This window comes from Globicephala melas, chromosome 6, assembly GCF_963455315.2.
Source record: "Globicephala melas chromosome 6, mGloMel1.2, whole genome shotgun sequence".
NCBI classification, from domain to species: Eukaryota; Metazoa; Chordata; class Mammalia; order Artiodactyla; family Delphinidae; genus Globicephala; species Globicephala melas.
The window spans coordinates 108,518,658-108,530,739 of record NC_083319.1 but is presented as its reverse complement, the minus strand read 5'-3'; the positions used below and the strand labels follow the sequence as shown (position 1 = coordinate 108,530,739).

Genomic DNA, 12,082 nt, shown 5'->3' with positions numbered 1-12,082 from the left:
GCTATAGCTTTGAACATTACCATGGAAAAAAGAGTTGAGATAAATGATATTCCTCATACCTATATCATCGACTGGTTAGTTACTGCCACAAGGTTTGAACAAGTTTGTGCCTAATTTTACAACTTCTCTTAGATGTTCACTACTTGGTGTTTTTCAAAGACGTTATGTGGACATCTAGACAACAGTCACTCATATTCAATGCACTCCTTAGAAGTGAAGGCAACAGTTCTCTGTGGCAGAATTAAAACAGAGCAAGATCTGACAACCTGCCAATATCTCTAGGAAATCCTTATTAATCTCACGTGGATGGATTTTGCTCCCACCTGGGAGCTTTGGAGTTAGCAGGCAGAATGTGTTACTTCTACAGTATTTCTATGAAGAAATGATTGATTTGGAAATCTTGTGCTTTCACTATTATTAGCATTAATTATTGCTTGCACATCGTGTTACCCAAAGCAGGTGCATTGAATGATCCTGTCTTAAAATACCTGACAGGGAAAATGGCAAAACATCACACCTATTTTTACCTCTTGTTATTACCGCTTTGAAAACACAAAAGCATCTTCAGTTGAGGTGTTGACAAAATTGGTTTCCTTCTCTCAGTAGGTATACATAGAACACTAAGTAACTTCTGAAGATTAGAAAAAAAAGTTTTATTGAAAAGTAGGCATTTTTGAAATTGGTACAAATAAACAAAGAAGTAATCTGAAAAAAATTACATTTGTATTTTTTTCTTAACAAGCTTGTTTTAGGAGCACTAACTATCCTTTTTGCTGTAACTATTAACAGTTTAATTCCTGAGATTTTTGTAGTCAAAATTCTTAAAGTAAGCAGAGAGGAAAGAAATGTTTTCCCCAGATGGGAGGCTGAACTGTGGATTAACATCTCAGCCAGTTCATTTCTGTCACTTTTCCATACATTAGATTTTTCATTTAGGATATATTCACACTGTAATTTATTCCTTACCTACGGGCTCCCAAAGGTGGCACATCCTCAAAGAGCTGAACTATTCGGCTGAAAGATGGTATATAAGTAAAAGTTATTGTTACTAAATATTTGCCGTTGTAGGTAGCTTCCTTCTTTTAAAGTGCGAACATAGAAACAAAATGAGTTTTTCACATCTGGTTTGATATAAATAACAATTCAAGTATCTCCTTTAAAATGATGTTCTGAAAAACATTAACATTTATGAATCACAAATTTAAATATATTTTCTGCAAGGCAGAATATTCCTGGAATATCCTTTGTTTTAATCATTACTTAGGCTATAAAGGTCAAAACCTAGCTTTGGTCCACGTCATATTTTTGATAGTTCCTCATTTTTTAAATCTATATACTTAACTAATCATTTAGAAAAAATGAACATCACGTGCATGAAAGGAAAGCTTCAAACGATAACATTTCATTGAAAAAGCTGTATTCAAATGAAGATGTGGTCTAAGTCATTTGTGCTTATTTTCGGCTAAAGCTGACACATAAGATGGTCACGGAGCTTTCGTGTGAAATGGGGTTGTATCATAATCTTGAAAATGAATTCCCTTAGCAGTTGTGATCTTCATTATAGCCCCATTCAAAGTGTCATCTTCAATGAGTGTTATTAATCCACTGGCAATCATTGATGGGCTAAAAATAAAGGAAACATCAGGGTTTTAAAATTAAAGAATGAGGCATAATTATCACATCGTCTTGAGTTATTTTTGAAGTATCTATCACCTTTAACATGTAATAGGGAAATGTATATCATGAAGCTATTGCTACTTTCGTTTTTTATTCAATTAGATGACTAAATTATAAATTTAGTGGTAGATTTCCACACCCACCCTTCTGTTATTTTATAGGAAGGATTCATAAATTTATATTTATTATTTACATTGAGTAAATGATTATTTTTCCATCTTTAACCTATCAGTAGAATTTAGACTTATCAGATAGAAATGTTTATTAGAGTAGAAATTTGAAGAATTGTAACTAACATTTATTGAGCGTCTATTATTTATCTGCTACTGTTTTAAGTACCTTACATATATCAACTTATTTGTGGACTTTCCAAAGTCCCCTAAGTTTGTTTTAGTATTATCCCCATTTTACATGCAAGAAAATCAAGGTAAGTAGAGGTTGATGGATAAGTTCATGGTGAGTGTGGTGAAGTCAGGATTAGATCCAGATGACTCCGTCCTGTGAGACGCCAACTGCTCTAACTCAGACATGGTTCCCCAAACGTGTGTTGACCAGTTGTTTCTAGGAAAGTGGTTGAAGTTAGGGGGGCATATTTAATTTCACAAAGGGTATATATGAATATTGCTTGGAATTTAGGCAGATAAGGTATCATTGCTTCCAAAGACAACTAAACATCACCTTTAAAAAAAAGTATCTGATTATGGTTGAAGGTATTAATGATGCATTCTTTATACCTAACAGCAAAATTCATGATGTGTCAACATATTCTATTCGGAAACCCAGAAAAAGTATTTTTTTTCAGAGATTTTGTCAAACCAAAACTTTGAAGCTTGCATGAGTTTCTCAAATTTAAAAGCTAATTTTTTTTCCTTTCGATTGCTTATGTCTAGATAGCACTTTGCTCCATTGTGTAAAGGAAGATAGGTATAGTTTTACTTACTCCAAAATTCCATAGTATTTCATCATATCCTTGATATGATCCGTGTATTCTATATATTGTCCCATGTTTTCTTCATTTTCAATGGATTTGAGGATGGGTGTATTAACAAAGCCTGGGCAAATGGCATTCAGTCTCACACCACTGTTCATGAGATTAGCAGCCATCTGCCAATTGGAAATAGAAGGTTGCAGATTTCAGGAGTTTTGTAAATGTATAACATAGGATAAACTGATAATTAAAGCTAGTTAAAAGATGCTGATGTGAAAAGTACTAGACAGCTGTCCTTCTAGCTATATAAGGATGACAACGGTAAGGCTGACTGGTGGCAGAAAGTAAAAGAATACATAACTAAAGTGCTGAACTAATTCTTGCAAGTCTCACCTAATTACTTTTTTTAAAATATCAATATTACTGGGCGACTCCTGAAAATACTTGATTATCTAAAGTGCTCTTATCTACTGAACACTGCAGGCAGCTGAAGGTAAGAAGCTGAGGCTTAGAATTGATATCCCAAGTTTTCTTTGAAATTGGGGTTGTATTTTAAAGAGAATACTTACTTAAAAAATACTGTTAGTGGAAAATTTTAGGACTTTGATTGATTCTAAAGACACTCAGTAATTTGCACTATCTGGAAGACAATTTTAATTATTTTTAGACTAACCTTCTTTGGCTTTTATTTGAACTATTTATAAAACAAAATGTAAGTCAATTATTTGTGGATTCCATTTGCTTTCTTGCTAACATTCATTCATAACCCCCCTAATCAATACTTGTGGTGCTTTCAAGGTTTTCTGTGGACAAGCACGGAGTAATAAGAAATTTGAGTTGCCTGATGTGGACCAAGGTCAAATAAAACGATGCTCTGCTTCCTTGTTTCAGCTCTTACACCATGAACAAGTGTCCTTTTCGTGGTACTTGCCCATGTTTTTCTCATCTTTGTGCTTGTGTTGATGATTTTGCTATCTGAAATGTCTTCAAGGCATAGTGCTGAAGTGCTGTCTAGTATTTCTAAGTGCAAGAAGGCTGCAATGTGCCTATGGATAAAATACACGTGTTAGAGGAGCTTCCTTCAGGCATGAGGTATAAATGCTGTTTGCCATGCTAATACAATACATATTAAACACCATGCATATTAAATAAGGTGTCTTTAAACAGAAATATACATAAAACTAGGCTATGTGTTGATTGGTTATTCAAAATGTTGTAGCCAGAGGTTCAAAGGAACTTAACCCTGAATTTCCCCTATGAGCAACAGTTTAGTACCCTCTAATTCAGTGTTTGCAAGTGAATTTATAGAACATAACTAACAAATAATGAGCATCAGCTGTACAGGTGTCCAGTCTTATAACTGTAAATGCAACAGTTCTGGTCTTCGCTTTGATTTACTTTGCTTTGTAGTAGTGTTATGTGTTCATTAAAAGTTGAATTAAAGATTAAGTCTTTGCAAATTAAATTAAAATTTCCAAGCAATTTTAATTAAGAGTGTGAGAGCTGCCAATCTTCCTTTTTGACTGAACATTTACCGTTCACCATCTGCTTTCTCTATCCCTAGCGTTTCTTGTTATCAATGATTTCCTGTTCATCTGGCCCCTCTCTCCATCTCACCTAGACTAACCACTGTAGAGGTCTCCCAACTGCTCTTTCCTTTTCTGCACTTGTCCTCTCTCATACATTCTTTCTGAATCTCTCTTTTTATGTCTTATTTTGGTTTTTTTGGCCTTGCCACGCAGTTTGCAGGATCTTAGTTCCCCGACCAGAGATTGAACCCAGGCCCTTGACAGTGAGAGTCCTAACCACCAGCCTGCCAGGGAATTCCCATACATTCTCTAAAGAGCAGATAGAATGGTCTTCTTCAAATGGAAATATAATCTTGTCACTCCTGTGCAGAAAAAACCCATTGACGGCTGTATTTAGAATAAAATCCAAGCTCATGACCCTGACTCATAAGCCGCCTTTCGTCTGGCTTCTGCTTACATCTCCAGTCAATCACATTCTCCTTTCCCCTTGCTCATCAGGCTCCATTCAAGCTTGCCCTTTTTTTTTTTTCAGTTATTATAAAAAGGCACTTCATGCTATCAATGCATGTGGTCAGTAAGTTCTAAAATAGTTTCCTAAGCTCTGTACACTTTCACCCTAGGTCTCCATGGAGACAGCATCCTTGACAACCCTATCAGGTAAACTCTGGCCGCACCCCTCCTTCCATTCTCCACGCTCTCACTCATTTTTACCATATCTTCAGGGACAAGTAACACCTGGAGCATACTGTATATTCTGTTTAAGGAAGTCTTAAGTTAATGATTTTTAAATTTGGAGTCAGTTTCAAAAAAATAAGGAATATCTTCCCATTTTTTACCCTTAAGGATATTTTTCAGTAACCTATGTTTAGAATCTACTTCATTTTAAAATTATCTATTCTAGGGACTTCCCTGGCAGTCCAGTGGTTAAGACTCTGTGCTTCCAGTGCAGGGGGCACAGGTTTGATCCCTGGTCGGGAACTAGGATCCCACATGCCGTGTGGTGAGGCCAATAAATAAATAAAGTAAATAAATAAGATGGCTAATTTCATGTTAAAGTAAAATAAAATTATTCTATATTTAGTCCTTTACATGATCTGAAAACTATTTTTTAATAATAAATATTGAAGTAGAACTTATTTTTCTATCTTTAATCCAGATGTATTGAATTCTGACCCTGTTCCCCTCTACTTCATAGAACTCATGCGTCACATATGTGCAGAAAAGAGAAAAAGAGACACTGCGGTCGTTGTATCCTCACCGCTGCCGAGCGTGTGAATCCAATTATGCCATGTTTGGAAGCACAATAAACAGGCTGTTGTGCAACAGGCATCAGCCCTGAGACAAACAAATAAAAAACAAAAACACTTTTATTAAAAAAATGAGCAGACAAACCCCAATACTTGCTATGAAAATGAATAATTTGTGCCTGTTCCATTTTAAGATTAATCTAGAAAATACACTAAGGTAATCACTGGACAGTTTTGTAAAACTCACTAGTCCAGGCATAGTTTATTCCTCCTATAACCTCTACTATACTGTCCAAAATTTATGGTCAGTAAGCTACCGCCTAGGGATGTAGCCAAGAGTGATACATAAGTTTTTCTGCTTCCCTGATGAAGACAAGAGAAGTCAGTGTTATCTAAAACACCGAAAGAATCATCTTGAAATCCAGTAAGTTACTATCTAATTTTCAGTTTTTATGTCTGGATTTTTAAAAAGTGTATATTCTTTATTTTTTAAGGCTTCCAAATGGCTGAAGGACTTTAAACTGCTTAAGCGGGATCTGGAGAGTATTATTTGTCTTCGTTATAAGTTGGTAAGCATTTCCCTGTCATGAATTGCACTGAACAATGCCGCTAAGTGTTTAAGAAAATTAAAAGTTAATTAACTTCTTTTGATTCTGATCTGTAGCAGATGCCTAGATCTTCTCATCCCATGACTTAGGAAAAGAAAGTCAGAAATAAAAATGTTTGATCCTATTTTATTTCCTTTAATAATTATGTACTCAGCAACAGAATTCAAGCAGCTTTAGAATTGGCTTAATTTTCCATTTACACACAATAGTAACTGCTCAAAATTATGATTAAATCCATGGTGTGGAGAAAAAGTGGTACTGCAGCAGGTATGGCATCTTTTCCCCCCTATCTCCCAGCCCGACGTTACCCGCTCCCCGCTACCAGAAGAAACAAAACAAGAAAAACTGATTTTTCTGTAGTTATTATCACTATCAAGCTTATTTCTCATAATGGTCAATTCTCTGTCTCAATCTACAGTGAAACTTTTAACTAGAGCCATTTGTACATCTTGGCTTTTAACTAATTTCTTGAGTTAACGCATTCTACCATTTTTAAAATTTGTGATTTCTCCAAGGAAGAGCGATCCCTGATTACTTTAATGTTATTAATGTCAAATGTCATGATACTACTAAATGATTCTGCTGAGACGTGGTCATCTCCACTCAGCTAACTAGTCCCAGAACCCACCGATGGTGAGCGTGTTGTACCAAAGTGCAGTAATAATGGCGGACCTTAACCACTCCCTGGGTGCCTGCCAGGTCTCAATTTATGAAGTACGTTTGCTCAAGAGCAGTTTAAATCCCTGGGGATGGTAGATCACACAGAGTGCGTCCTCCCAATGATCTCAAAGTACTGTAACGTGGTTCTCTTTTTGTTTTGTTTTGTTTTGTTTTTTCTGTTCAGTAGCGTGTGTAAGTTAATTAAGTTTGTCAGTGTCAGTCAACAAGAATTCATGATGCCTCCACAGGGTGAACAGGTGTATTAGCAGATCGAGATAAAGACAATAAACAGGTGCAGCCAGGCGTTGCTGCTTCTTGTTCTTGTAAGTTAGTCACTGTTCTACCCGCTCCTTCAATGTTTATGAGACCAAGGTAGTGGTTGTAGGTGGCATTCACGGACAGCAGGAAATGCAGAGTGAATCTGAGTCAGAGATGAGCTGTTGACAGCCACAAAAAACACAAGGATGTCAAAGATGAATGGGAATGAATTTCTGTTATGCATGTGGAGGCACTGAACTTCTGAACCCAAACTGGTTCAAAGTGTCACAGCAGCAAAAGAGAGCAAATACTGTTGTGTTGGTTCTGTCTAAGAAGCCAGCTGCAAAACACATACTTTCCTTTAAAGGAAGAATTGCAGATGCAATCAGAATTTGTTTGCATTTTTAGAGTGGCACTTAGCTTTATGACTCTCGTGGCATTCCAATGACATTTTTCACTGCAGTCCTGCAGAATGTTTCCTCTTGCATTGCTTTCACTCTCTGGCATTAGATCAAAGGCTGCATAAATCCGTTTCAGACATTCAGAAATCAAGGCATCCTTTTAAGATATTTTTCCAGCTTTTTGGTATAACTGGCATACAATAAACTGCATATATTTAAAGTGTGTGGTTTGATACGTTTTGACATAGGTCTACACCCACAAAACCACGACCACAATCAAGATATGAACACAGCCATCCCCTAAAAGTTTCCTTGTGCCCCATCATCCTGTCCTTCTGCGTTTCCCCTCCCCCTAAGCAACCACTGATCTGTTTTGTGTCACTATAGATTAGTTTGCCTCTTCTAGAAGTTTATATAAATGTAATCATACAGTGTAAACTTTTCTGTCTGACTTCTTTCACTCGGGATAATTCTTGTGGGATTCATCCATGTTGTAATGTGTATCAATAGCTCATTTCTCTTTCTTCCTTTTTTTTTTCTCTTTCTTCCTTTTTTTTTTTTCTGAATGGTATTACACTGTAAGGATATACCTATCAATTGCATATGCATTGCTCTTTTGATAGATATATTCAGTTTGGGGTCTTATAAAAAAAGAGAATTCTGTTTTTCAATTATTTTATTTAGGCAAGTTGTAGTTAATTTAGTTAAGTAGAGAGTTTTTCTTTATCTCCCCAGTACATGTAGATTTTAACTGTGGCTCCTTATGTTTCAGACAGGTAAAGATGTGTGGGATTTTGTCCCCAACTTGCCAACTGACTTTCAGTGTAGAAGTTTGCTCTCTCTCCCTCAGTTTGCTGCTTTGAAAAGGGAGGCTAAAGGGAGAGAGAAAAGGGGTTTTTTTGTTTTTTTTTTCAAGGCTTTTTTTAAGGTTTTTCTTTTTGACAATGATTTTAGTTGGGGTGGAAATTTTTCAGAAATCCAACATTTTCTATTGGGTCTCACGATCCATTTCTCCCTTCCAAGTATAACATTACTGCTGTTGTGGTCAACTTCAGTATCGTATTGTTTAGCCATACCTCTGTTACCAACCTTAGACCTGCAGCACCAACATATAATGTTTCCATGTGCTTCAAATAAAAACCTGTTCTGAGGGTAGTAATAAGGGTCAGCTCAGAGAATTGTTCAGGATGTGTCTGATATGACTCTGGGGACACCACTCACGTGGTAGTTTGTGGAGATTGTGCCCCACAGAGTTCCTGCAGTTTACAACCTGCACAACTATACATGGCAGCCCTCCATGGTAGAGGAGGATGACGGGGCAAGAGACTGAGAAGGATGAACCAGTGGAGGTAGGAAGAAAACAAGCTAAGCATCATGTTGCAGAAATTAAAGATGGGACTATTTTAAGAAGCCTAGAGTGGTTACTTTTATCATGTGCAGAATCAAAAGAGAATGGCTTTTCTTTGAGATATTAACATTTCAAAATCACTCATCTAAAAATAGTAGCCTTCTTGGTTTCACTTCCTTCTCCAGCTACCTCTCCACTGCTCCACAGCTCCCCCTAACCAGGCTTTCCTCTGACCAGTCCAGTGCAACAGATCTTGTGGTGGTTGCCAGTGACGGGCGTCTGCTAAGGCTAGGTCTTCATCTTGCTTGATACTTTGCTCAGTAGCAACCAGCACAGTTCATGATGCTCTCCTTAAAACACCTCCCTCCTTACGCTGGTGTCCTGCCACCTCACCCTAACTAGCATCTCCTACTCCTCGACCAGACCCACAAAGAGGCTGGGGGCCCAAGAGCCGGTCCTGGTCCTCTCTGCTTTTCTATGTGCACTCTTTCCTTAGGTGACCTTATCCACTCCTATGGATGAAATTCATTCTCTCCATGCCTCCTTCATTCTCATTCTCTCTCTCTCTCTCTCTCTCTCTCTCTCTCTCTCTCTCTCTCTCTCACACACACACACACACACACACACACACAATTTTCAAATTTGAATTCCAGATGTCCAGCCAAGATCTTTTACTCTGTCTTGAGATGGGAAATTTAGTTTTCTTCCCTTAAAATACAGTGTGTGCTAATTCAAAAGGTTTTATAGGAGTGAATTCATTTTAGAAATATGTGTTTGGTACCAAATAAGTGCCAAATATAATGAAAACATGTTTTAAATAGTTAGTTGAAATGTATAAAACCAAGGGGAGGATCACCATTTGGCCAGAATGTTATTTCTTATACTACTTAACCATTTAAAAATGTCCTTTTAATTGAATTGGTCGAGACAGATTGTAGCACAGTAGTTTGGATTTTGGGTGCCAGACTGGCTGATCTCAAATCTTGAATCCACCACAATGAGCTCTGTTACTTTTGGAGGGGTTACTGCTGCCTACCATGGTGTTTTTCCTCTGTGAAATAGAGTAGTAATAGTAGCTATTCTGAGTCCTGAATGAGCTAATTTACATAAAATACTTAAAACTGTGCCTGACACATAAAAAGCATTACTATTTGCCATTATCTTTATATAAATGTAATCATTTTTCCTAAAGATGAAACATCTCATCTTATTTATTGTTTTATTTACCTGTTTATCCACATTATACCTTTTTATGAAAATGTGTCTTTTGCACTAAAATGCCACAAATCTGGTACAGCATCCTAACTGGGTTTGGTTTCTGAACCTTGGCAAACCGTGGACTCTCGCTAATCCTAATTCAAAAGTATTACAGAAGTGCATCCATTTAAGAACTATGTATTTAGTTACTTTAAATACAAAGGATATTGACGTAGTATTTTAAATCTGCTCTATTGAGAGCCCCTGGCGCAGGGCTAGGGTAGAGCTTTGATATCTGACCATCCAGATCACCCCATCTGACTTCACAGGGAGTTCTGCCAGGATAGTGACTACAGGCCCAGTTGCTGGAATTAATTTGGATTTTTTAAAATCTTGCAAATTAATTCCCATATGCACAGCAAAATTATTTTGTCTTCATGTTAAAGGATTTAAGAATAACACAACAAAGGACTGAGACCATGAGAGAACAGTCTCTAAAAAAATGTCATTTTGTTTGATGTGGGGAATCCTTAATTGTGCTTAAAAATGGATGCCTTATATTTAAAAAGTTAAGAATAGATTTTCAATACTTATTTATTCTGGGCCCAGCACTCTGCAAGTTTACTTAAAGAATTGTGAAATGGCTCTCTCTCCAAAATACAACACGTGTAATTTAGTTGCAGGTTTATGTCCGTCCTAACTGTAGATTAAGAAAAATAGTATCAACAGAGGGAGAAATTCTACCCACGAAACAGAGAAATATTTTCTACAGCCACTCAGGATAATAACACCAAATGGCACTGACTGATGGGATAATTATGAAAAAAATTCTAAATACTTGAAAATGACACATGTAATTATAGAACAAATAAAGAAGGCATTTGGAAAAGTAAAATATCATTTCCCTTTCCACATTAGTTCCTCTATCTTTAATATTCTTTCTACCTGTATTTACAAAAGATAACTTTAATATCTACATTTCACAGGAGGTAAATCGCTCAAAAAGTTTTTGTGCAAAAAACTGAAATCTGCTCAGACGGCAGTTGTACTGAATCCTTAAACATATTTTCTTTTAAATGGATAGAAACTAGGTAAGATAGACTATACAGAAGTGCTAAAGAAATTCAGCTTAGGAAAGGAAATTGAGAATCTAAGGATACTGATCTTTGCATGATAAAAACTTGAGTTCAGCAGCTGTGCTAAAAAGCAGGGGTCAAAATTCCTCACATTTTCTTTAAAATCAAAAAAGAAACGGTCTACCCATCTTTCTGTGGTTAACCAGCACTTCTCTAATAAGGAAAAAAAAGAGAACTGGTGAGAATCCGTTTATCTATGTTTGTGCAGAAAGTGGACTGAAGTAACTGGTGGACTTCCTTATTAGATGCTTTTCCACACAACAGAACACCTTATCTGATGCTGCTTTTTCTCCCCAGTCACATGCTTGCCGTTAACAAATTATGTCTTAAAGTATGACCTGACATAAAAAGTGGGATAAACTTCCACAGAACGACTACATCTTTCTACCTTCCAGAAAGGTAACCCCAGCAGCACTTTCCAGGGATTGTTAATTCTCAGAAAGTTGTCCCTAAGGTCCCATCACAATCCCCCTTCCTAAAAGTTCAGTTATCCCCTAGGCTGTGATCAGAGGAAACCAAGGTGAGCTTTCTCAGCCACTCAGAGAATGTCCCTGTGCAAACTAGAGGCTGGTTCCTCAAAGTGTGGGTCAAGGATCAGCATCAGAATTGCGGGATCCACCCCAGACGTACTGAGTCAGAAGAATCTGCCTCTAAACAGAGCCCGTAGGTAATGTCTCTCATGTTGAATTCTAGAAGACTATTCATTTTCTTAATAGTCTTTATGGCTAGGAACCCCTACATCTTTTATCCATTCCTCAAAAGGCCAATTTATAAATATTTAGCCTTTCCTACTGATTCCTTTTAGTATGTGTCTTCTTAATAATTTTAAGCCATAGGACAGCAAAACGGACACCACGAAGACTTTCGCTGGTACTAAGCGAGGGAGGTGGCCCACGTACTCATAGCCGTTGACATCTGACCAGTTAAGATCCAAATAATGCAGACTCAGCCATTGTACGATATACACTAAAATAGAGCAACATACAATTGCTTTTATTACGACTGCTAATCGTCACCACCTTTCCCATGTTACGCAGCTTGTTTGAGATGAGTGGTTCCACTATAAATTGGAGAGAATTAAACAGACTTCTAT

The 12,082-nt window shown here is 36.9% G+C and overlaps 1 protein-coding gene across 1 annotated transcript in view; it reads right to left on the bottom strand.

The window, feature by feature from the left end:
• Positions 1–638: 638 nt before the first annotated feature.
• Positions 639–12,082, bottom strand: part of HPGD (15-hydroxyprostaglandin dehydrogenase) — a 28,703-nt gene continuing 17,259 nt past the window's right edge. Inside the window, exons 5-7 of the mRNA XM_030879214.3 lie at positions 5,393–5,469; positions 2,618–2,781; positions 639–1,623 (exon numbers count right to left, since the gene is read on the bottom strand). Of these exons, the coding sequence (XP_030735074.2) occupies positions 1,485–1,623; positions 2,618–2,781; positions 5,393–5,469 (380 nt within the window). The 3' untranslated portion in view covers positions 639–1,484. The remainder of the gene's footprint in view (positions 1,624–2,617; positions 2,782–5,392; positions 5,470–12,082) is intronic.